This window comes from Dasypus novemcinctus, chromosome 25 (genome assembly GCF_030445035.2).
Source record: "Dasypus novemcinctus isolate mDasNov1 chromosome 25, mDasNov1.1.hap2, whole genome shotgun sequence".
NCBI lineage: Eukaryota > Metazoa > Chordata > Mammalia > Cingulata > Dasypodidae > Dasypus > Dasypus novemcinctus.
The window spans coordinates 16569012-16596424 of NC_080697.1; the positions used below are offsets into that span (position 1 = coordinate 16569012).

At 42.0% G+C, this 27413-nt stretch overlaps 1 protein-coding gene across 1 annotated transcript in view; it reads left to right on the forward strand.

The window, feature by feature from the left end:
• The first annotated feature begins 5885 nt into the window (after positions 1 to 5885).
• RAB10 (RAB10, member RAS oncogene family) overlaps positions 5886 to 27413 on the forward strand; it is a 115846-nt gene continuing 94318 nt past the window's right edge. Inside the window, exon 1 of the mRNA XM_004447549.4 lies at positions 5886 to 6688. Coding sequence (XP_004447606.1) covers positions 6562 to 6688 — 127 coding nt within the window. The 5' untranslated portion in view covers positions 5886 to 6561. The remainder of the gene's footprint in view (positions 6689 to 27413) is intronic.

Consider the following 27413-nt stretch of genomic DNA (forward strand, 5'->3'; position numbering starts at 1 on the left):
TGTTTGTCTTCCTTGTTTCTTTGGGAGGCACCAGGAACTGAACCCAGGACTTCCAATGTGGGAGGGAGGCGCCTAATTGCTTGAGCCACCTCTGTTCCCTGCTTTGTTATGTCTCTCATTATGGTTTTCTTCTTGTGTCTCTTGTTGTGTCAGCTTACCACGCCTGTCCATCATACCAGCTTGCTGTTTTCTTTAGGAGACACCGGAAACTGAATCAGGGAACTCCCATGTGGTAGGCAGGAGCTCAATCATCTAAGCCACATCTACTTCCCTGTCATTGTCTTTTAAGTCTGATTTATTTTCATCAGGGTCTTTTTTTTTTTAATAAAAAAAAATTATATTATTTATTCCCATACCCCCACCCCCATTGTTTACACTCGCTGTCTGCACTCTGTGCCTGTTCATTATGTGCTTGTCTTCTTTTTAGGAGGCCCTGAGAACTGAACCTGTGGCCTTCCATGTGTGAGGGCGGCACCCAATGGCTTGAGCCACCTCTGTTCCCGCTTGTTGTGCCTCTCATTATGTTTCCTCCTTGTGTCTCTTCATTGCGTCAGCTTGCTGCACCAGCCCATCACGTCAACTTGTCTTCTCTAGGAGGCACCGGGGAACTGAACCCGGGAATTCCCATGTGGTAGGCAGATGCCCAACTATTTGAGCCACATCTTCTTCCCTCATCCAGTCTTTTTTTAAATGTTTATTTATTTATTTCTGCCCCTCTCATTGTTTGCACTTGCTGTCTGCTCGTTTTCTTTTTAAAGAGGAACCGGAATCCAAACCTGGGACCTCCCATGTGGAAAGGAGATACCAATCACCAGGGCCACATCTGCTCCCTGTTTGCTGTGTCTCTCCTTGTGTTTCCTCACTGGGTCATTTTGTTGTGTCATCTTGTTGCCTCAGCTTGCTGTGCCAGTCCATCGTGTCAGCTTGCTGTCTTGCTTGTCTTCTCTAGGAGGCACTTGGAACAGAACCCGGGACCTCCCATTTGGCAGGAGGGCATCCAACAGCTCAGGCCCCATCTGCTGACCCCTCATCAGGTCTTGACACTTGAGGACTGTATTTTCTAGAGCAAATCCAAGGCCGAATTAGTTTCTCTTCCATTTTGGTTCCAAGTCCTTCCCTGAGCTCGCTTCCCTCATTTTGCCAACTTTCTGCCTACAGAAAGTATTTTCTCTTTTGGTGCTTCTACTACTTTTTCCAGCCTTCTCGTGAAGGCCACGTTGCCAAACCTTATGCTCTCTGCTGCTCTGTCACTTTAGCTAAAGCCCTCTTTGCTCTTCAGACTCTGAGCCCTGCCACCATAAAAAAAAAAAACAGGTTCCTCTGCCTCAGGAAATGTGCCTGCTAGCTGTGTTTTCCAGTGGCACATCCAGGAGTTTCTATATACATCTTCTGGTTAAAGGATTACCACTGTGTTTGTTTATTTCTTGGTGCTCTCCATTTTCTAAGTAGCATGAATTGAGTATTTATTAATTTTATAAATAGTTGAATAGCCAACCAATAATTAGAAAAGAGATAAACATCCTTTTGCTTTGGATGATTTTTTTTCTTTTTTCCCTTAGACATTAAAGAAGAGGTTAACCTACCTATTTACATTTTAGCATGAAAACAGGCAGTTCCTAGAATGGTCAGGATTCTATTTGATTTTTAATTACTTTAGTTTTTAAATTTATTTTTCTTTTTTTACAGTACCTGGGCCAGGGATTGAACCCAGGACCTCGTATGCAGGAAGCTGGCACTCAACCACTGCTCCCTTGTAATTACTTTAGAAGAAACATAAGGTTGTGAAGATGAATTTAATGGAAGCTCTTTCCCTTCTAGGATATTTCTTATAGATTAATAGAATGCTTTTCATGTCTCAAAATAAGTTATGTCCCTCTAGATTTACTTTTTTCCCCAAGCCAATGGTCCTCAAATGGAAAAAGTTTCCTCAGCTGTTGTGGTGGGAATAACATTTCTAAGCATTAACTAAAGGCCAAATACTGTGTCTCATTTAACCTCACACAACCCTATGGTAGTTTCTATTTTGTTCCCATTACACAAGCAAGGAGCCAGGTTTAGAGAGGCTGGAGAACTTCCACAAGGTCTCTTTTCAACAAAGTGACAGAACCAAAACCTTTGAACAGACTCAAAGCCCATGCTTTTAGCCACTGAGTTGGAAAATTGTCCCAACATTGGTGAGAAGAGTCAGGTGTCATTTGCTGGAGTCCATGGTGTGAAGCCTTTTATTTAGACATCTCTTAAGACATGCTTTCTACGTTCTATGGAAGAAATTTGTATATATATCTTATTGGCTCAAATTGGAATCTCCTTGAAGGCCATGCATCATTTAGCACAGTTTCTTGAATAGACCAGAACACCAAAATATATTTATTGAAGGAAAAGCAAATGAAACTCGAGGGTGATTCACACTTTTCTCCTGGAAAACAATACTATTTTGGAGAAATCTTCAAAATATTGAGGAAAAAAAAAAAGGAAAATGCAAAAGAAGTGAAAAGAAAGATAGCTTTGGAGCAATATTTTATTATTATTTATTAATGAAAAGAAGGAAAAGTAGTTGGTTTTTTATTTAATTTTTTAAAGATTTATTTTACTTGTTCCCGCCCCCCTTGCCTCTTGCGCTCGCTGTCTGCTCAGTGTCCATTCGCTGTGTGTTCTTCTGTGTCTGCTTGTCTTCTCCTCTTTAGGAGGCACTGGGAACCAATCCTGGGACCTTCTGACGTGGGAGAGAGGCGCTCAATCTCCTGAGTCACCTCAGCTCTCTGGTTTGTTGTGTCTCTCATTGTCTTTCCTCTGGGTCTACTTTTTTGTTGATCAGCTCACCACGTGGGCCAGCTGACCTTTACAAGGAGGCCATGGGAACTGAACCTGGGACCTCCCATATGGCAGATGGGAGCCCAATCACTTGAGTCACATCCACTTCCCCTTTTTTTTTAAAAAAAGAGATCTACTTCTGGCTTGGTGAGGGTGCTGGTGAAGATAGGCTGAGGTATTTAAGCTGGAGAAGGTGCATTTCACATAGAACCACATTAAATATGCAACTTGGAAGATATACACACATTAACTGTGGGGAAGAAGACTAGTCAGCTTGTCTGGAAAACGGTGTGTGTAAACCAGGATGGGGAGTAAAACTCACGGCCAGCACCTGGAGCTCCTTAGATGCTGCCAGGCTGAAGAGGCCAGCATTCTAGAACTGGAGCATCCCTGGCAGGAGATTAGAACTAACGCATTGAATGGGTTGGGGAAGATACAGGGGACAAATTCCCTAACCAGAGGTCAGATTAAGTCAAGATAAGCTAGCTCAGCAGAGAATTGACAGCCTCTGGCCATAAAGACAGTGATAGCCTCCAGGCAATCCATATTTGGCATCAGGAAGGTCTAACAAAGTCCTTCCTAGCGGAAGTCTGAGCAGGAAGACTGGGTGTGAAGAGAGGAAATAAGAGGGGTTGCTGTAACGGCAGTGGGGCTCAGTTAAGGGAAAAACTCCATTCTTAGGGAAAACAGGGAGAGCAAGCCCAGGGACTAAAAGAGCAAGAACTCAGGCACAGAAACTGGACAAAACAATATAGAGGAGTAGTGCAAAGATGAACTTGGGTCAATATCTTTTGAGTTAGATTTCTTGAAAGCTGTGGGAGCAGGTCCTGAGAGCTTAAGTGGACTGGAGTCATGAGCTGGTTAGTGTGATTTCTAGAAAAATACAGAAATAATAGCTTCATTAATAGTACAAACATAAGAATATATCTTTTTGTTTTCTTTGCTTACAAAAGTTTGGACTAAATATAGAGCAATTCTGAAAGAGGCATAAACCCTAAGCTACTAAATAGATTGGCATTTTCTTTCACTATGTTTCAATTCTGATCGAATATTACTTTACAACTCTAGGTTTATCTTTGAGGCCTACACAGATCTCCATCTTTTTCTTTTTTCTACATCACCCATGCCTTGATCACTTGAGGCTTTGGTGGCAGAGGTACAGCTTGATGCTTGGGCCTCATGCCATCAACCGTAACTACCGACTGAGTCTCATCAAGTCATGCCATTAACATAAGCCAAGCGTTATCTACCCAATGAGCCTCACAGTTCTTGTCTTCATGCAATGGCCTGTGGAGATTTTCTTCCCTTTTCCCTGCTCATATAGGTCGAACTCTACCACTAACACTATTATTTCTGGTCAGAGCTTAACCTGAGCCTCAGTCTGTCCTTATCTGTAAATCCTGCGGGGGGGTTTGAATAATGATTTAAAAGATCAGTACATCTAAAATTCTATGATCCTGACACACAATAAAAATTGCTGATAAATGCAATTCTATAGTTTCAGAATATGGGGTCCCTGAGGAAAAGGTTCTGACAAAACCATGGGCCAAAATGTGAAGTTTTTACTTTTGTTTTTAGCTACTATTCCCAAAATTTATGCGGTGGTATTACTCTCTAAACTAGGCTCACTACATTAAAAAATAAAAAGTAAGGTTTCTAAATGCTTTACAACTTTGGGACTTAAGTTAATAGAACTTATTTTGAAAGGAAGGAAGGGCCCAACGAACACCGAACAATTTATTTTCTGAAGTGTTCAACGTTATGACTCTAAAGTTAACAAACCTGTGAAGCCCCGACCATAACTCATTTTGTGATGAGCATAGCTTGCTTATTTTAGACCGGTTGGTATTATCATAATGGACGTTCCCACTGGAGGAAGAATGATTAATAGACGGTACGAAGGTTTAAGTGACAGGACTAAGAAGGGTAATCAAAGAAATGAAATGAAGGATGAGATGTATTGTGGAAAAGAAGTAACGTCAGTAATGAAGCCTTAGGGCCAGTTGGGAAGGAATGATGGAAGAAAGCGAGACAAGTCTTTAAAGAATGGTGCCTGAAATAGGGTTACGCTAACTGCCTCAAAGATTAATTTTACTTGCATACCAAAGACATGAACATATTTTGCTTTCAGAAATCCTAGGACTTCTACTTTATCAGGTTGAACCAGCCCACCAGCCGCGACTCCGTCGCCGTCCTATCCTGGGTGTGCTTTGGCAGAACGAAGCAGAAGTGAGAAAGGGCAGAATTAGGGGTATTTCAAGGACAGGAAGGAGGAAGAGAAAAGGGAGGTGTAAATAAGACAGACGGTATGAGGGGGTATGATTTATGAAAGGGAAGTGCACCACTCTTCACTATTTCACACCGGTGCCTCGATTTTGGAGGCAGGGAGAGAGAGGGCCCCGCCTCCTTGGCAGGAAGCTCCCGGGCTCTCCGGGATTCCGCCAGGACCGCAAAGGCCTGGAGCGGGTTCTCGGCGCAGAGCACGGCCCCCAAGCTTCACTCCGCAGGGAGGGCCTCCCAGTGACCAGTGTTCCTCTTCCCTCTTCCCTCCTCATCTCGCCCAGAAAGGCCGATTACATCATCCCAGCCTGAGCAGGGGGCCAAATATCCCATTTCGAACTCCTGCTTCCAGCTCGCCGACTCCCGCTCCTTAAGTACACCCAGACGCAGCTCTGAAGTCCCCTGTCACGACCACCCCACGAGCGACGGCCTCCAGCATGCGTCGCCTTTTAGCCAAGAAGCCATTCAATGACCCAGGGCGCTCCCTTTCCCCTAGTTTACAATCACGCCTACAAGGGAACACCCGGACACCCCAGCCTCTGGCTGCCAAAAACCTCAGCTCGACACCCAAGACAGAAGAGGGCCAACCTCGCCCAGTCCAGAGGGCGACCCCGGGGCGAAAAGGCGGGGTGGGGTGGGTAGGAGGGGGACGAGAGCCTACTCCCTCGTGCTGCGCCTGCGCAATCCCTAGGCAGCACCTCCCCGCGGGGCGTGCCCAAAACACCGCGCAACCTATCAGGAGGCCGCAGGGAAGGCGTCCGCGGCCTCGCCCTCTCTCGCTCCGCCCCTCCCTCGTCTCTGCGCGGTCTCAGACAGAAGCTTGGAAACCCGAGCGCGCCGCTCCCCGCCCCCGCGCGCCCCCACGCCCTCCTGCGCGCGTGCGCAGAGGCGGACCGCAGGGCCGGGGCGTGAGGAAGGGCGGGCGTACGTCCTTGCGTGCGTCTCAGGCTGCGCGCACGCTGGCGTGAGAGGGCACGGGGGAAAGGTGGCTCTGGCCGGGGCGGCTTGTCTTCCTGTGGCTATGTAGCTGAGCTTGGCGGCTCAGGGTCCTCTTTCGCTGCCATCGCCGCGTTCTGGCTCGGGGTGTCCGCTCGGGAGCGAGACTGTCCCCACGTCCGCCGCGCTCCCTCGACGGCAGAGCTTGCTCGCTCGCCCGTGGGAGCGTCCCGGCCGAGCAACCTGAGGGGGGAGGGGAGGCCATCTTGTCCCGACCGACTCCCCGGAACCGGGCGGAGCGGCTGGGAGAGGCTGAGGAGCTGCGGTCGCCGCCCTCGGAGGCACCGGACGCCGCCACCGTCGGGGCTTCCTCGACGAAGCGGTTCATAGGTCGCCCGCGCCCTCTCGAGCCCTCGTTTTTCCCACGCTTCCCCGGTCCTCTGGCCTGAGAACGCCCGAGCGAGGAGTTGGCCGTAGTGAAAGGGACCGATCCCCTGGGGCCGCCGGCGGCCAGAGCCTGAGCCGCTCCTCCCAATGGCGAAGAAGACATACGATCTGCTTTTCAAGCTGCTCCTGATCGGGGACTCGGGAGTGGGGAAGACCTGCGTCCTTTTTCGATTTTCGGATGATGCCTTCAATACCACCTTTATTTCCACCATAGGTAAGACTCGTGGGAGGATGGTGTACGGGTTCTGTAGCTGCAAACCGTTCCTTTTACTCCAGACATCTTGCTTCCCGTAATGTGCGCCTTTGTTTAGGTGATCCCGATTCTAAGCGACAGACCCAAGTTACTGTTTGAATCGGCATTGAGCTCTCTGGGGCGGGGTCGGCCCGTGCTTTCCATCCGGCCTTTTACATTCAAGTCTTCCGCTCTGCTCAGTACCCGCTGTTACAAAATATGCAGCATTTTAACGACGTTCCAGAATGCTTTTTTTTTTAGGCGAATAGAGTGGTTTTTCCATATTTGTGTGAAGTTACTTAGATGGATGACATAGGTGAGGGATCTGTTTTCCTGGGTGGGATGAAACAGTCTAGTCTTTAAGTAAAGGCCTGAATTTATACTTTGGGCAGAGAGAAGACTCCATATCGTCCAAACTTAGAGTAAACTTGAAGGTTTGTGTGAAGAATAATGAAAGCAAATTAGAGGGGAAAGAGGGAGTTGCCGCCCGTTGACTAAATCCATTGATGTGTCAAACAATCGGAGGCTCTTGGTGCTTGGGGTGGGACTCTCTGGCAACAGTAGAAGCAGTGATCTAAGGAGGTATATGATCAGTTTTTGTCTTCACACCCAACGGAATGAAGTTAAGTTCTCCCGTTTTAACTTTACAGGAAAATTTAGAATTTACAGGAAAGTATATTGCCAGTCATAGCCCTAAAGACTTGTACTTTCACCTCGTGTTTCAGAATTAATGTGGAAGTAAGAGGTAAAGATTGACCTTTTTAATCGGTTTCCCGTTTAAGAAAAGGAAAGGCTCTAGGAAAGTACCATCTGACTCTAGTTGGAAGATTGAGTGACGTTAACAGTAATTGGGCTGAATGAGTTGTATGTGGAGCCCATTCTTTTTCACACACAATACATTCCTTAAGGGACACATGGGTGCCTCTGTCTCCCTCATTCAGTACTGGGGCAGTGCAATGAAACCCATTTTTAAGGCCAACTGGTTTTATATTGAGACTATTTTAAAAAGCAACTGCAGTCATCTGGAACTCTGAGAATTGTCAAAATTAAACTTATTTCGAACAATATATAGCATCACTGAAATCATTGATTTGGATTTCTTATGACAAATATTTATCAGCCACTTAATTCATTTTCAGCAAGTCCTATTATACTGAAATTAAACAGGGCAAATGATTTTAAATAGATTTTGGTTTTACTCACCTTTTTTTGGGGGGGGGGGCGGGAATTATCCTCATCATCATATCCAGAGTATCATACTCTTCTCTCAATCTGCCAGATTTCGTGAAACGTAGAACTTGTTCTCTGCCTTGTGGGTTGGCACTTCCTTGCAATAAGTTTGCTGTAAATATTCCGGTTATAGCTGTAGCTGGATAGGGCAGGTGGTTAGACCGGCCAGCCAGTATTTATTGGCGCCTAATGCTAGGCCCTATTGTAGGCTTTGAGGATATAAGTGGCAAACACAATGGATCCCTTGAGGGCAATCACAATAGAGTATGCAAATGTTGGGATAAGTTTAGGGAGGAAAGGTGACTAGCCTCAGACTTGCAGAGTTCAAAAGTGGACAGGTTTGCTTGGGGAAGACTGGGGTCTAAGATGAAGCCTTGAAGGACTAATAGGAATTTGTCCCAGAGGGGTGGGATAAGGCCTTTCTTGAAAAGTATTAAACAAGCCTGAAGTAAGATCAGGGATTTAATTCGAGTGGTCAGCTTTGAACCGTTGCTGTCGAGAAGAGGGGGTGTGACGAACAGGATGCCAAGAGCTAATTCCATCTACTCTCATCTTTTTGTAATGGAGTTACACCCACAGCTGAAACCCAATTCTCTACAGTAACGGCATAATCTTTCCGTGTGGTGCTTTTACTTGGGAAATGTGTGGTGATTTGGGATCAGGCCTCCTGGGTTGGAATCCTGGTTCCACAGGTTACTAACTGGGGCTTGGGGCAGGTTAACCTCCTCCTCAGTTTCTTCTTTAAATTGTGTTAATAATAGTACTTACCATATAGAGTGGTTGGAGGATTTTATGGGTCAGTGAGAGTAAAGCACTTCATCTGGTGCCAGGCATACGTAGGAGTGCAGTGGCTAGATGGAGAATATAAGTCCCTTCTGCTGCCGAAGGTGGCACAACAAGATCCTTTATGCATTGGAATGCCTTGCACGCCGTGGTCCTGCACATGTGTTGTTGGTGCTCAGTTAAAGAATCTCACTTTAGACTTTGAAACTTTCATATTTTGACACAAAAATATGTTTGATATGTTTGCTATTCTGATAGATGTTGAACAATTTAAGCAGAGAAAGTTAAGACGTAAGTATAACATTCTGAGTACCACTGGAACACATTATTAGCTCTGTGTGTGAGTTTAGAAGTCTACTATTGTGTTAAACAAGTACTGTGCAAAAGAAATATACTGTGAGCCACATATATAATTTGCAATTGTTTACTTAGAAAAGTAAAAGGGGAATTAATTTTAATAACATTTTAGCTCAGTATATATAAAATGTTATCTTTTTACTATTGAAGCAAGATAAAAAATTATTGAGCTGTTTTACATTCTTTTTTCTTGATTTTTAAAAAAATAATTACACCTCATCTCAATTTAGATTAGCCACATATCAATTGTTCAGTAGCCACATGTGGCTAGTGGCCACCATATTGGGAAGTGCTTGTCTAAACATTTGTGACAATTACTAGACAGTTGACTAATGTGCATTTTTCATTCTATCGGTTGACTAGGGTTTTTTAAAAATTTAGAGCATTCTTAAATATAAATGCTAGTGAAGTTTGTGATTTGTCACTTGATTGTTAGAACATCCTGAGGTTTGTATGGAAGTTATTTTCTTGAGGGTGTTTAGAAGGGCCATACTGCTGGAATAAGACTGGCCCTCGCTTTCTCAGGCACAGTCATTTTAGTTGTTTTTTGCCTATTGACCTTTTTTTTTTGAGGTACCAGAGGCCTCATGTGGGAAGCCAGTGCTCAACTACGAGCCACATCAGCTCCCCTGAGTTAGTTTTCTCATTTGTTTTGCTTGTTGTTTGTTATTTTCTTTTCTTTTTTAGCAGGCAGTGGAACTGAACTTGGGACCTCCTATGTAGGAAGCAGGCATTCAACTCCTTGAGCCACATCTGCTCCTGCTATTGACTCTTTCAAGAAAGAATCTTTATAGGCTTATAGGGCTTGCTTACAGTGCTCTCACAGACTACTACATGGAAATATTTTCCCTACACTTTCAGTTTCTATGTCAGAGGTTATGTATGCTGTTTCTTATGGTCAGGTTAATTGCGAAGTTGCAAAACTAGATTACTGGTGTGTTTCACACTCAACCAATCTCAAAGTAAATCCAAGGCACTTAAATATAAGTTGTACAAGGACAGAGATGGTTAGTTTTTTGCTGATACATGATAAACACCTACAAGAGTCCTTCCATTTAATTAATGAATCAATAATGAATGAAGGTAGGCAGGCAGCCAGGTAGTACAATTAGGATCCTGTAATACAGGATTAGGGTTAATTTCCATTTTAATATTTTTAATATTTTCCTTTTTACCTAAGAGTTATATGAACTAGATTGGGATCAGACCTACTTAAGACTATTAGCTGTTTGTCTAGTAGAGTAATTTTAGGGCAAGACATGTCTTCAGAATTCAAAGATTGTTTGAAACTAGTTGGTAAAGAAAACTACTGGGTTTGGGATGATTAGATTTCAGTGGTTGATTTCCCCATGACCCTCATGGTGGAATGAGTTCAGGAAAGCATTACGCATTAGTGATATGGTAGTTACATGGGCTTGTCCCCAAAGCACACATTTTTAGTGGGCCATTTCTGTTGGATTAGTTGTCCATTAATCCTCTCTCCACATCTAGACTTCTTACTACTTCTTCCATATGGGATGTCTTCTGTGGGGGAATGGAATGTCTTCTGTTGGGGAATGGAGTCTCTGGGCTCTGCAAGAAATTAAATTGGTAAAGGCTCTTGCCCCTTGGAGAGGTACAGTGCATCTTTTTTGTTGTCTTTCTGAGTGTTGTGCTTCTGTTAGGCTTTGGAAGAGTAGATTGGCTATTCCAACTGAGCTTAGTCTATTGTATCTGAAGAGGCTGCTTTTTGGAGAAGTGAGCAGAATCTTTGTCAAATTAAATGGCTGGCCTGTGATGTGGGGATGCCAAAGTGCCTCAGAAATTTCTTATCATTTTAGGATTGATAAAATGATAAAACTTTCTATCATTTTAGGATTGATTAAACTTGACCTTGCTCTCTAAAAGTATTTCATCATAGATGGTGCCTTCCTTTTCCAGGTGGTAGCTCCTGTTAAGTGGTGTCAGTTAGGGAGGGGGATCCTCTGTATTCTTGAGTATGCCTGAGTATCACTGGTCTGTTACTTTTAGATACTGAAGATAGGTTTGTCTTCCTGTCGTGTATATCTTTCCTCCTTGGAATGTTAGACTCACAGAATGTTAGTACAGGAAAGAATCCTACAAAGAATTTGAAGAGGAAACAGACTGGTGAGGTAAAGTAACTTCCAGAAGATTATATGGCTAATTAGTGAAGAAGTTTTGACTAGAATCCAGATCCAATCCTGTTCATATCATTTTTCTCTCCCTCTTTTTTTTTTGAAAAAAAAAAATTAATGCTAGGATAACTTTTCATCAGTATTCAATTTGAAAGGTAGTTTTTTTGGGGGAGTGGGTCGGAGTGAGGAAGTAACATGTCTCAAGAGTTTTGTTCAGGCTATTTGTCCTCTGCAAACCTGGAACCTACCACTATAGATCCAATGGTGTTAGAAATACTTTTCAAGGATTACGGTGTAATGGTGTGCAGGGTGTGGCAAAGGAAATACTAATAATCCTGTTTGGTTTGTAAAAGGGAACGACTGATAAGCAGAAATACTGGCAGCCTGTTTCAACCTGTTGTAGTACAAGGTTACCCAGGCATTGATGTGGTAGCAGCTCTGATCAATAGAAGCGAAGGCTTGTTTAGTGTTGATATACAAATAAAAGACCATTATTTAGCACAGAATACAAATTGTATGAGTAGCTAAAGAGATTTGCACGTGAGAAATGCTTGTGGAGATGGTTAAGTCATAAAGGAAGAGTATGAAGAAGGTACAAGGGTGTTTAGGTTAAAGAACAAATTGTCTGAACCCATAAGACTGATAAAACTCTTGTAAATGAAATGGATTTGGTTTCTTTAAATGGTGAATAATTGGGGGTTGTCTCACTTTGCCACAGGGCTGCCAATGCAAAGTACCAGAAATGGGTTGACTTTTATAATGGGAATTTTATATAGGGTAAAAGCTTACAGTTCTGAGCCATGAAATGCCCAAATCAAGGTATGTCTTCATTAAAGATGCTTTCTTACCAGAGTCAGCTGCTGGTGATTCTGGCATATAGCCATGTGGTGAAGCAAGATGGCCAGCAGTCTCTGCCCAGGCCTCTACCTTTCCCTTCAGAATCTTCTATTTCCTAGAGCTCAGTTGTGGGCAACTAAGAGTAGGGCTTGTCTCTTTCCAGGCTTCCTCTCTCAGTTTCTTGCGGTTTCTCTGCCTTTTTGCAGCTGTAGGAGAACCTGGAGTCCTCCCTGTCCCGAGGCTGGGTTAAAATGGGAGAGCTCCCTTTTCCTTTACCTCTTCTCTTTGTCGCTGTTATAGCAGACCCACCAAAAGGATGGAGACCCAAGCTGGCTCATGCCTCACTGACATAGCCAGTCAAAAACATTCTAATCAGGTGGTCTAAAGTGAATCTAATGCAATCAAAGGATGCCACACCCACAGGAATGGATTTCAGTTATCCCTTTCACACTGAGAGGGTTAGGGGCATGGTGCTCCTGCGATCTGGAAAATATGCGTAAATTTTTTTGGCCCAGAAAGCGGATGTAGCTCAAGTGATAGGGCTTCTGCCTGCCATATGGGAGGACCTGGGTTCGATCACTGGGGCCTCCTGGTAAAAAAAGAAAAAGAGAAAGTGTGCCTGCACAGCGAGCCAGTGCCCATGTGGTGAGCCACTGTCCCTGTGGTGAGCCAAGTGCTTGCACAGGTGAGTTACACAGCAAGATGATGATGCAACAAGAGAGAGATGAAGGGGAGAGTCGAGGTGAAGTGTAGCAGAAACCAGGAACTGAGGTGGTGCAGGGGACGAGGAACCTCTCTTCATATCAGAGAACCCCAGGATTGAATCCTGGTGAATCCTAGAGGAGAAAAAACGAGAAGACAAAAAGAGAAATAGATTCAGAAGATCAAACAGCAAATGGACAGCAGAAACGGCAAGGGGAGGGGCCGGGGGGGAATTATTTGGCCGTCTCTTTGTACCAGAGAAGAAGGCTGAATTTTTTTCTTTTTCTTTATGGGGTGTTTACAGTACCTTATTGTAAGATTTGGGTTAAGAATTATGCAATACTATACATATATTTTATGCATTTTTGAGTTTCTAAATTTTTCTATCATCTCCTGGCCTTTGTGTATCATTTGAGGCTTCTGCAAAACTCCAAAAAAAGTTCCCATTAAATTTCTTCTGCTGACCTGCAGTATATTGAAACTGCAGTGGGGAAAGTCACAATGTGGAAGGGATAACTGTAGTTAAAAACATTATCTTTCTCCTTCTGAGATTCACAAAAGAATTTCAAACTGTCACAGGGTTGATCTAATAAGTTCTTTAAATCTGGCTTATTAGAAAAGGAATTTGAATAAAATTGATTAGAATAAAATTGTGATTAAGAAAACTCATTCTAAAGGGAGATATGAAATGAGAAAAAAATTTCTTTACATGTCTTTTGGGTTACAATCAAAAGTAAAGGCTTGGTGTTTATCCCTCTTTCCAGAATGAGAAATAGTGTTTTTAAGGAAAAGAGCAACCCATGATGTTTCCAGTGTGAAAAATAGAACATCCAAGGTTGTAAAACAGAAAATGGAAAAACCATTATTTTGGAGACCCAAAAAAGCACAATGTCTCAAAATCAGAACAGAGGAAATGTTGATTTGTTTCTTTCATATCAGTTGCAGTGCTTATACAGACTTTTTTAATTGAAATTTTTATTGAGATAACTGTAGATTCACATGTATGGTTCTAAGAAATAATACAGAGGGATCCCTTGTACACTTTGCCCAGTTTTTCCCGATGGTAACATTTTGTGAAACTATAGTATGATATCACAACAGGGATAGTGGCTTTGGTGCAATACACCAATCTTACTTAGACTTCAACCCAGTTTTATTTAGACTCATTTGTGTGTTCATGTGAATTCAGTTCTGTATAACCCGTGTAGGTTCATGTACCTACCATACAAGGCACTGATTAGTCAAGACACTGAACAGGTCCAAGGCCCCAAGGATCCATCATGTTGTTTTGTAACAATACATCTGTCCCCTCACCCCTGCATTCCTCCCCTCCAAACCCTGGTAACCACTACTTTGTCCTCTAAAAATTTTGTCATTTCACAAATGGTATTTAAATGGAACCATACAGTATGTAAACTTTTGGAATTGGCTTTTTTCCCTACTCAGCATAATTCCCTGGAGAGTCATCCAAGTTGTGTGTATCAAGACCTTTTTTTTTTTTTAAGATTTATTTTTGTTTATTTCTCCCCCTTCCCCTTGTCTACTCTTTGTGTCCATTGGCTGTGTGTTCTTCTGTGTACACTTGCACCCTTGGTGGCACCGGGAAACTGCGTCTCTTTTGTTGCATCATCTTGCTGCGTCAGCTCTCCGTGTGTGCAGCGCCACTCCTGGGTGGGCTGCACTTTTTTCACATGGGGTGACTTTCCTTGCAGGGCACACTCCTTGTGCATGGGGCACCCCCACACGGGGGCACCCTGAATGGCACAGCACTCCTTGCACGTGGCAGCTCTGCGCATGACCACACAGGTCAGGAGGTCCTGGGCCTCGAACCCTGGGCCCTTCCATATGTTAGGTGGTCGCTCTACCTGTTGAGCCACGTCTGCTTCTCTCGAGTCTTTTTTATTGCTGAGTAGTATTCAGTGCTATGTCTTTATATCACAGTATGTCTTTATATCACAGTTTGCTTACCCATTTACCCATTGAAGGACATGTTAGCTGATTTGGGTTTTTGGCTATTACAAATAATCTGCTGTGAACATTTGTGTACAAGTTATTATTACTCCTCTGGCATAAATGTCCACAAATACAATTCCTGGGTCAGGGTCACATGGTAATTGTATGTTTTTTGTTGTTGTCACTATTTGTATTTGAGTTCTTCTGGTAGGTATGTAGTGATTATCTCATTGTGTTTTTTTTTTTTTTTTTCAATGTAAGCATTCTGCTACTGCTTTCTTTTTTTTAAGGTTTTTTTTTTTTTACTGTTTATTTATTGATGTATTTTTCTCCCTTTGCCCCCCACCCCAGTTGTCTGTTCTCTGTGTCTATTTGCTGTGTCTTCTTTGTCTGCTTCTGTTGTTGTCAGCAGCACGGGAATCTGTGTTTCTTTTTGCAGCAGCATCTTGTGTCATTTCTCCGTGTGGGCAGCGCCATTCTTAGGCAGGCTGTACTTTCTCTGGCGCTGGGCGGCTCTCCTTACAGGGCCTACTCCTTGTGCGTGGGGCTCCTCTACGCGGGAGACACCCCTGCGTGGCAGGGCACTCCTTGCGCGCATCAGCGTTGCGTGGGCCAGCTCCACACGGGTCAAGGAGGCCCGGGGTTTGAACCGCGGACCTCCCATGTGCTAGATGGATGCCCTAACCACTGGGCCAAGTCGGTGGCCTCATTGTGGTTTTAGTTTGCATTTCCCTGAACGCCAGTGCTGTTGAAAAATGTCTTCAGGTGCTCTTGTTCTCTCTATATCCTCTTTGATGGAGTGGCTGGGGTTTTTGTTTTTGTTTTCCCCCATTTTCTAATTGGATTGTTTGGTTTTTACTGTTGAGTTTTTTTTTTGTTTTTTTTTAAGATTTATTTTATTTACTCCCTTCCCCCCCATTGTTTGCAGTCACTGTCTGCTCTCTGTGTCCATTTGCTAGGTGCTCTGTGTCTGCTCTACGTCTCTTTAGGAGGCACTGAGAGCAGAGCCTGGGACCTCCCATGTGGAAGAGAGGCACTCAGTCACCTGAGCCACCTCACCTCCCTGGTTTGTTGTGCTCTCATTGTTTTTTCCTCTTTGTGTCTCTTTTGTTGTTTCATCTTGTTGCTTCAGCTCATTGCCCACCCTGCCAGCTTGCCTTCTCCAGTAGGCAGCAGGACCTTCCATTTCATAAGTGGAAGTCCTTTCGCTTGAGCCACTTTCGCTTCCCTGCTTTTGAGTTTTGAGAGTTCCTTATACATTCTAGGTACTAGTCCTTCTTTTGGATATATAGTTTGCAAATATTTTTCTCTTGGTCTGTAGCTTGCCTTTCATTCTCTTTCCCTGTGCTTTCACAGAGCATGTGTTTTTGATGAAGTCCATTTTATCAGATTTCCTTTTTATGGATCATGCTTTTAGTGTTTAAGAGCTCTTTGTCTAGTCCTAGATCCTAAAGTTTTCCCCTGTGTTTTTTCATAAAAGTTTTATGGATTTTTGTTTTACAAATGAACCTATGATCTTTTTTTGTATAAGATATGAGCTTGAGGTTTAGGTCTAGGTTTCTTTTCTTTTTTGCTTATGGATATCCAGTTGCTCCAGCACAATATGCTGAAGCGTAGGTTTTTAATTTCATAAGTCAGAAGATATAGATGTTCAGAAAGTTTCAGAGAATCTCTGTGACTCTAAAGGAGTAAAATTTGACTTAGTGATTCACTGTTACAGTTTACACTGTGCTTTCTGAAATTAATTTTTAATTTTATCCATGATACATATACATTTAAAATAAAATACTGCTAAAAGTTTTATGATTTAAAAAATCTCGTCTCTTTCTACCTCCAGTCTTGCTCTCCAGAGGCCTCCACTAATTCTTCTATTATATACATCTGTATTTTTAAATGATACGCTTATATAACTGCCTTGAATCATTAAATTTCTCTTAGATAAGAAATTTGTCCTTTTATAATCCCAACCCACAATGTATCCCAGTTTTCTGTTGAATTGATATCCAGTGATTACATTATGTACACATGTAAATATGTCCCATTGAGCCATAGTCTACTTTGACTATATTTCTTTTCTGCAAAGTTAAAAATTCCCTTTCCTTTATTTGATTAGGTTTTTTTTTACCCGTTGTTAAGTCTTCCTGCATCTTCCAGTAGTACCTCAAAGTGAGTTTCAAAACAGGTAAACCATCAAGAGTTCATCTTTTGTGTGTGTTCGTCCCTCCCCCCGCACTGGGGAAAAAACCCTGCTAGATCTTTTCTCCTTCCTGCTTCCATAATGGACTGGTTGTTAACAAGGCTAGTTGCAGTTATTCCCTTGGGAATTCCCTCTCTCATGTGTGACCCTCTGCTTTTTGCTATGTCTTCTTGGTTGATTTACTGCCTTGTATCATCATCTAGTAGCTTCTGGTGAAAAGAGTGCTTAGCAAAGTAAATTTTTTGAGACTTGGAATGTTTAACGATGTTTTAATTTTCTTTCCTTATGTTCAGTGTTTGATGGGGCATAGAAGTGTAGGTTGAAAAACGGGTTTCTCTTGGGATTTTTAAGGCGTTGTTCCATTGTCTTCTAGCTTTTGATGTCGCTAACAAGTCTGATACTCTTCTGATTCTTGTCTAGTTTGTAAGATTTTAGGCTTTCAAAAAAATCTTTTTTCTTTTTTATAAATCCGTTGTTCTGGGTACTTGGTGGACTTTTTCAGGTCCTTCAATTCTTGAAAGTTTTCTTGGCTTTTTTCCTCCTATTTTTAATTTCTAGAAATTTTTCTTGCTCTCTATTCCTTTTTTAAAAATACTTAAAGCATCCTATTTTTGTTTCATGAATACATTATCTTCTCTTCTTAGAGATTAGCTTCTTTGTTGTTTTCTTCTATTTCCTTTCTTTTTCCATCAAATTATTTTTCCAACTATTTTGAATTATATTTTACTTTAGAGACCTTCCTCAGATGACTGGCAATTTCAGTCTGTACATTCATAATTAAGAATGTGTCATTAGAAAAATATTTGCAAGCTCTGTAAGCATGCGTGAAGCTTTTAAGTGGTGGGGTCTGCTACAGGGTGATGGAACAGTGAACACTTTTTTTTTTTTTTACTGGGGAAGCACCCAGACAAGATCTGTAGGTATTGTTTCTGGAGTTCATTTGGTTTTTCCAGAGAAATACTATCACGTATCCTCCCTGGGAGGGGTATGTCTGGCTGCTTTTGGTTTTGAAACTGAATATCTTAAAGGGACTTTTGTGGGTGGGTGGAGGTTAGTTTTAGTTTTAATTTTTATAAGTATTTTTTAATCTCCCTAGTTTTAGTCTGAGTTCTAACCCCCACATTCTGTTGAGCCATATGTTCTCGCCTTCAGGGTGTATCTGTTTCAGGCTTTCTGGAGATAAACCTTTTGACTCCTGCTTGGCCTAGAGTGGTAATACCTGCTGTATGAGATGGAGATAGGGTCTTGAAGGTGTACTTACGTAGGCTTCTAATCATGCCCTCAATTTCTGCCTGGACCTGGTACCTCATATTGCTAATAAGCCTTTTCATGGTTCTGAATTGACTTGCTTTTCATTGGTATATTCTTCAGCAGGCCCTGAGATTATAAGTTTCTTTGCCTTTGTATATTGTGGTTAGAGTTACATTGAATGAAGGTGGAATTTTTTTATTTTTCCTTATTGCTTTGGTGTGACTTTGGAGAAGAGAGGGCAGGAAAGTCTCCACTATCTTAACTGGAATTTGAAGTAACTTTTGACTCCAAATGAATTTTTACCCCAACCACTTTATAACTCCTAACATCCAATAGAGTTAGGAATGAATGAGATTTTGCTACTGATTTTGTAAATATTCATCCTCAAAATACTGAGATTTTTGTTATTTAGAATAGTTAGATGAATGTGGTAGGGAATTAAAGTACTTCTGCTGTCATTTAGAATAGTGGCATTTAAAAGAGGCAACTTTAATTTATAATTCTTGTTTGATATACTTGAGAAAAGGAGTTTCTGCTTTTTGAACAAAGAATGATTATAGTCTTAAATTTCAGTCTTACACTCTTGCGTATACTATTTTATAGGATACTGAACAAGTGAGTCAGCAAATTCACAGTCTGTCAGAGGATTGAAGTGGATCATTACAGTACTTGGCATTGAATAATAAGTTATCTAATTCGTTTTTTGCTGGTTTGAAATTTAGTAAACATTTGTGCTTACAACATGTGAATATTGAGTTATTCAAAGTCTATATACTCTTTTTTTTTTAAGATTTACTTATTTATTTCCCACCCCCCACCCCCAACTGCTCTCTCTGTCCATTTGCTGTGTATTTTTCTATGTCTGCTTGTATTCTCATCAGGCGGCACTGGGCATCTGTGTCTCTTTTTGTTGTGTCATCTTCCTGAGGGTTAGAAAGAAAGCTGCACCTATAAGCAAACAAAAGCTAACCTGATTGTGGAGGAGAAAAGAATTTTATTAAAGATCTTGCAAGAACAGGTGCTTGACCTGGATAAAGTGGCCGGGGGGCCAAACAGCAAGAAACAGTGATATTTATAACCTAAACCTAACACGCAGTTCCCTCCCCTGTTCCCCACTGATTGGGTACTTCAGGGGTTACAGCCTATTGGAGAGATCTAACGGACTTAGAGGGTTCCCACTCTGGTTCCGCACTCCAGCGTTCCCTACACTCCCGCAGCTGGGTGGGCTCAGCACTGCTTTCACCCCTGGCGCACTTTCCAAATTTGGCGCTGCTTTCACTACTGGCTCCGCCCCCAGCACTCACCATTGGCTCTCCCTGCTCTGGCCCCACCCCCAGCCCTCACCATTGGCCCTCATTTCGGTGCCACTTTTCAAATTCTTGGTGCACCAAAACCCCTGGAACCCCTACCCTCCCTCTTCGAACAGTGGAGCCGGCTCCAGCGTCTCTTTTTGAAAATTAAACTTAACCCTTACGCACACTGTGTCACCTCTCCGTGTGTATGGCACCACTCCTGGGCCGGCTGCAGTTTCATGTAGGGCAGCTCTTCATTGTGCAAGGGTCACTTCTTATATGGAGGGCACTTTTAGACGGGGGCATCCCTCTGTGGGCCGGCACTCCTTGCACGCAGCAGTGCTGCACGTGGGCCAGCTCACCACATGAGCCAGGAGACCCTGGGTATCGAACTTTTGGACCTCTTGTATGGTAGGTGGATGCTCTTTCTGTAGAGCCACATCCACTTCTTAGTGTTACAAAAAATAATGCTTTTGCCTTCCATAAATTAGATAATAACGGGTGAGTGTGATTTTTTAAAATTGAGTAGTGTCTTTTTGCATATTTTGGTATAGATGGATATACTTAACATATAAATGGGCAAAAATGCTGTGCAGAGTAAATAGAATATCAAAATTATTGTTCAAACATTAACTCTTTACCTAGAGGAATAAGGTTTTAAGATTTTTCTCTTTTGAAAATTTTCAAACCCACAGAAAAGTTAAGATAATTTTACAGTGATCCTCTTTATTCAATTTACCAACTGTCAACATTTGGCTACATTTGCTTTTTTTTTTCCTTTTTTAATTCATCTGTAATTTTCTTTTTTCATAGTATCTTTATTTGGTTTTATTTATTTCTTCTCTTTATTTATTTTTTAAATGTTATATTCAAAAAATATAAGAGGTTCCCATATACCTGCCACCCCCCTGACTACATTTGCTTTTATCTCTCAAGATAGTTTGAGTATGTTGTGCTATTGGATTTAAAACAGGATTTGTAAATAAAAGTTAATAAGGGAATAGTCTACATAAAAATAAATAAATACAGTGTATATTCACTAATTGGAAAATTAAAGCCACAAACAAACTTGCCTTTTCTTAGCATCTTATCGACTTTGATTTTTAACCCCAGAAGGAGCAAACTTATGCTATTGTGCAGGAAATGTGTCCAGCCAATGGGAATGACACCAGATAGTTAGATATCCAGGGATGAGACTAGAAAACTAAATGAAGATTAAAGATTGTATTACTATACCATGCAGTTTTAGATTTGTGAATTTACGATTATGATTAATGAGAAGAAATAGTCTTTATAAAGGGAAGAAAGTTAGATCCTTAGAGATTTAATAGTTTCCTAAGAAACTTAAGTATAGAACAACAAAAAAAATTTAAAAACACGATAAAAAATCCTACAAGACTTAAGTGTAGAGAATTAAAAATGACTGCGTTTTGGTACTTTAAATATAATCAGAGTTTAAGTGGAATAATTATCTCCTACAAGCCTCTGGATTAGTGATCTATTATATTTGAAAGGGTTCATTTTTAAAAACTGGGAGATGCATCAATGGAAAGGCGAAGCCTGAGAGTGAATTTAGTCCAAACAGAATTATGAGTCCCTGGGTAAGGTAAATTTAAGATTTATTCATTGGGAAGTGGATGTGGCTCAACAGATAGAGCATCTGCCTACCATATAGGAGGTCCACGCGTTCGATACTGAGGGCCTCCTAGCTCAAGTGGTGAGCTGGCCTACATATAGTGCTGCTGTGTGCAAGGACTGCTGGCCCATGTAGGGATGCCCCTGCATAAGGGTGCCCCCACACACACACGCGAAAGAAGTGGCCCCTGCACAAGGAGAGCCATCTTACGTGAAACCACAGCCCATCGGGGAGTGGTGCCACACAGAGAGCTGACGCAGCAAGATGGCGCAACAAAAAGGGACAGAGCCCCAGTACCGTCTGATGAGAGTACAAGCAGACACAGAAGAACACACAGAGAATGGACACAGGACACAGCAGAGAACCAGGCGGGGAGTGGGGGGTAGAAGTAAATAAATCTTTAAAAAAAAAAAGATTTACTTACCAACTCTCAAGAAATAGAATTATTGGAGAGTTATGCTTTGAAATGTGAGCAAGCAAGTTTTGGTGGTATATAAAAGGTTTTTTCCATATTGAATGATACTTTTAAAGAAGTAATCTCTTTGTATGAAGTGAATTCAGAAAGGGTCACACAAGACATGTGAATTTGGAGCCATAAATTGCATAGTAGTGAAATTGTCTTATATCTAACGTTAAGATGGACTTTGGGAAGGTAGCCATGCTCGCTCTTTCATTCATTCATTTATTTCTCCCCCCTCCCTCCATTGTCTGTTCTCTCTGTCCATTTGCTTTGTGTTCTTCTGTGTCTGCTTGTATTCTCAGTAGGCGGCTCTGGGAACCAGGTTCCCTGGGAACTTCTGGAATGAGAGAGGGAATCATTCTCTTGTACCGCCTCTGTTTCCTGGTATGCTAAGTCTCTTACTGTCTTTCCTCTGTTTCTCTTTTTGTTGCATCATCTTGCTGCATCACCTCTCCACGTTGGCTAGCACTCCTGAACATAGAGCGGCACCCCTGTGCAGACTGGCATTCCGCATGGGCCAGCTCGCTGCATGGGCCAGCTTGTCTTCACCAGGAGGCCCTGGGTATCAAACCCTGGATCTCCTATATGGTAGATGGGAGCCCATCTGCTTGAGCCACATCTGTTTCCCAGCCGTGCTCTTAATTTGCCTCCTTCAGAAGAATAGTGGGCTTTTTGGATCATAAGACAGTTTTGAGCAGTTGTTTATCTTTATACAATAAAATATTCTAATAGAATATTAAGTAGTAATATATAGGTAAGTGTAAATTAAACAACATGCGAACTGTCTTATTTTGTGGGACTATTCATGGCGAATGATTTAGTGTGTGCTTAGAGGAATAAAAATAATTTCAATATTAATCTGATAAAATCTGGTGTAACTGGGGAGGTGGCAGTGACTCAAATCAGTTGGGTTCCTGCATATGGGAGGCCCTGGGTTTGCATTCTGGGACCTCTTGTGAAGGCAGGGTTGCCTGCACACCATGGAGAACCGCCTGCCCGCAAGTGCTGCAGAGAGCTGACTCAGCAAGGTGACACAACAAAAAGGGAGATGAGTAAAAACACAGAAGAGCGTGCAGCGACTAGACACAGAGAGCAGACAGCAAGCAAGCCTCAAGGGGGAGAAGGGAAATAAAATAAAAATACAGACACACAGAAGAATGCACAGCAAATGGACACAGAGCAGACAGCAAGCAAGATGCAAGGGGGGGGGGGATAAAAAAAATCTCTGGTATAACTGATTTTTAGACTATATCATGACTTCCCTCTTTAAGTTTCCTTATGTTTCTTAAAAATTTCCCTTAAATTTTCTTCTGTAGTCTCTTAACACATGCTCTGGTAAGCTGATTTTGACCTTTTTCTGGGTTATGTTTTTTAATAGGTATTGTTGTTATAACAAGGTTCTATGTATATATGAACTCTCCTGCCTGGCATGGTCTTCCTGTTTGATGATGATTTCAAATTCTGGTGGTGATTTAATTAAGGTCAGTTTACAATTTCAGTACTTTGTTCAGAGTCAAAGTACTCTGAACAATTTCTACCCTTCTAATACTTCTCTTTAGCATCATGAAAATTGTTTCTGCTGATTGGACTATTTCTTTAAATATTTTGCCTTCTTTCCTGGTCTTCTGTTGAATTTTGGTGAACTTAGTGAGTTTAAAATTATCCAGGTGAGGAGAACCAGCAAGATGGTGGCGGAGTAAGGAGCTCCTAAAGTCAGCTCCTATTACAGGGCAGTTAGTAAACACCCAGAGCTCTCTGGAGCTAGCTGAAGCACCTGTTTGGGGGCTCCAGGAGGCCAGAAGAGCATCCCACAACATCTTTGAAGGAATGGAAGGAGGAGACGGCCCATCTGCAGAAAAGACTCGTAGAGCACTCCACGCCATGGAGGCTGGTGCCCATTCTCCACTGGAGGCACAAGCCACCTCTGGAGCTGTTCCACGGCTGGAATTGAAAGCTCCACTTCCCAAAAACTGGAGAGGAAGAGATGGTTGGGCACCAACTTCAGCTACTGATGAGTAAATTCAGAGGCCTAAAGTATAATCCTGAGAACAGCTAAAGTTTGAGCCTGTCCAAGTCAGAAAGAGGCTAGAAGCTGCCATCTTAACTCTGTTCCTGACACGAAGGGAAGGGGGGCGGACTGAAAATCCCAGTGTTGGTGGGGACCGACTTCTTTCCATCCAGGTCAGATTGCAGCTCCAGCCTAGGCCCAAGTGCCACCTCCAGCAGGCAGGAAACTGCAGGGACCTGCACCAGCCTGTCTGGGAAATTACCGGCCAAGCTGCGGAGGCCAGTAATTATCCTACTCTGGCGGCACGACCTGCCCCAGGAGCTATTCTGTGGCTGGAATTGGGAGCTCCATTTCCCAAAAACGGGAGGAAGAGATAGGTGGCCACCGATTTTGGCTACTGATTGGTAGACTCGGATGGCTAAGGTATAACCCTGTGAATAGCAGGAGTGTGAATCAGCCCAAGTTGGAAAGAGGCTGGGGGCCGCCATTTTGACTCGGCCCTCAGCTTGAGGGCAAGCCGGGCTGACTGAAAATCACAAGGATGGTAGGAACCAGTTTCTTTCACCCAGATCGGCCTGCAGCCTTACCTGAGGCTTCAGCCCTACCTCTGGCAGGGAGGAGGCTGGTGGGCCCTGCACCAGCCTATCCAGGTAACTGCAGTTAACTTTGGCTGGCACAGATAAAAAATTGGAGGTCTTCCAGGGCAACTGCGGTCATCTTGGACCCACACTGCATAGATTGCTGCCCACACATGCAGCTCCATCCCTACCACAGGCAGGGAAGAAAGGGATGTGATGCTTCTTCAGTCTCTCTGGGTAGCTACAGTCTAGGCTTGTATCACTTGGATTATTCCACACAGCTGTGACTCTGTCCCTACCCCTGGCAAAGGAGAAAGTTGGAAGAAGCTTCATTGTTCCCAGGCGCAATGAGGGCAGCTTGAACCTCCACAGGTTACAGTACCAACTACATGCTTGGCTCCTACTGCACAACCAGCAAGGGAGAAAGGGCAAGAAGCCCTAAACTAAAGAGAAAAACTGCACCCAGAATAAATACTCTAGAAAGCCAGATGTGAAGATACCAACAAAAAATTACAATCCACACCAAGAAACAGGAAGCGATGGCCCAGTTAAAGGAACAAGATAAGCCCCTCCAGATGACAGAAAGGAGTTGAGACAACTAATCATAGATGTTCAAACAAATCTCCTTAATAAATTCAATGAGATGGCTAAAGAGATTAAGGATATTAAGAAGACACTGGATGAACACAAAGAAGAATTTGAAAGCATACATAGAAAAATAACAGATCTTATGGGAATGAAAGGTGCAATAAACGAAATTTTAAAAGTATTGGAATCATATAATAGCAGATTTGAGAACTTGAAGAAATGGCCTCTGAGAGTGAACATACAAAAGAACAGATGAAGAAAAGAATGGAAAAAATTGGACAGGGTCTCAGGGAACTAAATGACAGCAAAAGGCATACTAATGTACATGTCGGGCGTCCCAGAAGGAGAAGAGAAGGGAAAAGGAGCAGAAGGAATATTTGAAGAAATAATGGTAGAAAATTTCCCACCCCTATTGAAGGACGTAGATATCCATGTCCAAGAACAACAATGTACTCCCATCAGAAAAAATCCTAATAAACCAACTCTGAGACACATACTAATCAGCATGTCAAATGCTAAAGACAAAGAAATCTGAGAACAGCAAGAGAAAAGCAATACATAACATATAAGGGATATCCAGTAAGATTAAGTGCTTGATTTCTCACCAGAAACCATGGAGGCAAGAAGACGGTGGTCTGATATATTTAAGATACTACAAGAGAAAAACTTGCAGCCAAGAATCTTACATCCAGCAAGACTGTCTTTCAAAAATGAGGGTGAGGGGAGCAGATGTAGCTCAAGTGGTTGAGTGCCGGCTTCCCATGTACGAGGTCTTGGGTTTGATCTCCAGTGCCTCCTAAAAAAAAGAAAAAAAAAAAAAAACTTAACAAAAATGACGGTGAGATTAGAATATTCACAGATAAACCAAAACTGAGAGAACTTCTAGGCAAGAGACTAGATTTTCAGGAAACACTAAAGCGTGTGCTAGAGACTGAAAAGAAAAGACAGGAGAGAGAGGCCTGGAAGAGAGTCTAGATATGAAATTATATCAATAAAAGTAACTAAAATTGTCAAAAGTGGTGAAAATAAAATATGACAGAGAAAATTCAAATGATCAGGAGTAAACTTAACCAATGATATAAAGTACTTGTATTCAGAAAACTGCAACTCAGTGTTAAAAGAAATTTTAAAAGGCCTAAATAACTGGAAGATTATCTTCCAGTTATTTAGATTGGAAGACTAAATATCATTAAGATGTCAATTCTACTCAAATTGATATATAGATTCATTGCAATCCAGATAAAAATTCTACCAGCATTAAAGAAAAAATTGAAAACATGATCATCAAATTTATTTGGAAGGGTAAGGGGTCCTGAATAGCCAGAAACATCATAAGAAGAAAAGCGAACCCTCATCTCCAGACTTTAAATCTTATTACCTAGCTATAGTGGTAAAAACAGCATGGTGCTGGCCTAAAGACAGACGCAGTAGATCAATGGAACCAAATTGATGGTTCAGAAACAGACCCTCACATGTATGGTCAAGTGATTTTTTCACTAACCTGTCAGACTCACACAGCTCGGGCAGAAAAATCCATTCAACAAATGGTTCTGAAAGAATTGAATATCCATTGCCAAAAGAAGGAAAGAGGACCCCTGTCTCACACCTTATCCAAAAATTAACTCAAAATGGATCAAAAACCTAAAAGTAAAAACCGGAAACATAGAACTTCTAGAAGAAATTTTAGGAAAGTATCTTCAAGACCTCATGGTAGGTGGTGGAATCTTAAAGGAGATAGGAGGACAAAGTAGACTGCTGATGTTTAATGTATATAAAAGTTTTAATTAGCTTTACTGTAAAAGTATGGAAATAGGGTGGATGGTAACACACAATGAATAACAGCTAGTTTATAAATGGGAATGTGACTGAAAAGGGTATTCTAGGTATGTAAATGCCAATTTACAGAATGCTAGCGAATAATCTAGGAACTGAATAGCACAGTAAACCAAGAGATGAATGAGAATTGTGGTTGATGGTAGAGATGCAAGAGTGTCCTTTGTGAGCTAAAGCAAATGTGTATCACTACTGCAGGGTGATGGGAATGTGGAGAAGCATGGGAAAAATACAGCTGGAGTGACCTATGGACTGTGGTTAGTAGTAACAATATAATATTCTTGTATCTATGTGAAAGATGTACTGTGTTGGTAATGAGGCAGTATGGAAAATGTGAGCCAAATATATACTATGGACATGGTAACAATCAGATGATATTATCTCTCCTGTAGCACATGTTCCACCGCAGTGTGGTATGTTGATGAAGGGGTGTTGTTTGGGAATTCTGCACATGTGCATGATTGTTTTATAATACAACTTCTGTCATAAAAAATATATTTAAAAAATAATAATAGGGTGGGTTGGGGAAAAAACCAAATGTATGATAAGGACTATGATTAGTAGTAAGATTTTGACAATATTCTTTCATAATTTGTAACAAACATCTCACGACAATGCAAGGTGTTGGTAGAGGGTTGATGTATGGGACCCTTCTATGATGTTATGCATATTTGCTTTGTAAGTTCACAACTTTTACTATATACTTAATTGTTTATGTATGTTGTATATATAGGATATAAAGATAATAGGGTTGTTTGGGGGAAAAGTACTTTGGTTAGTAGTACTATTTTAACAATGCTCTTTAAACATTAAAAAGGTTTAACAACAATACAAGTTATTATAGTGGTAGGGTGAGTTATGAGAATC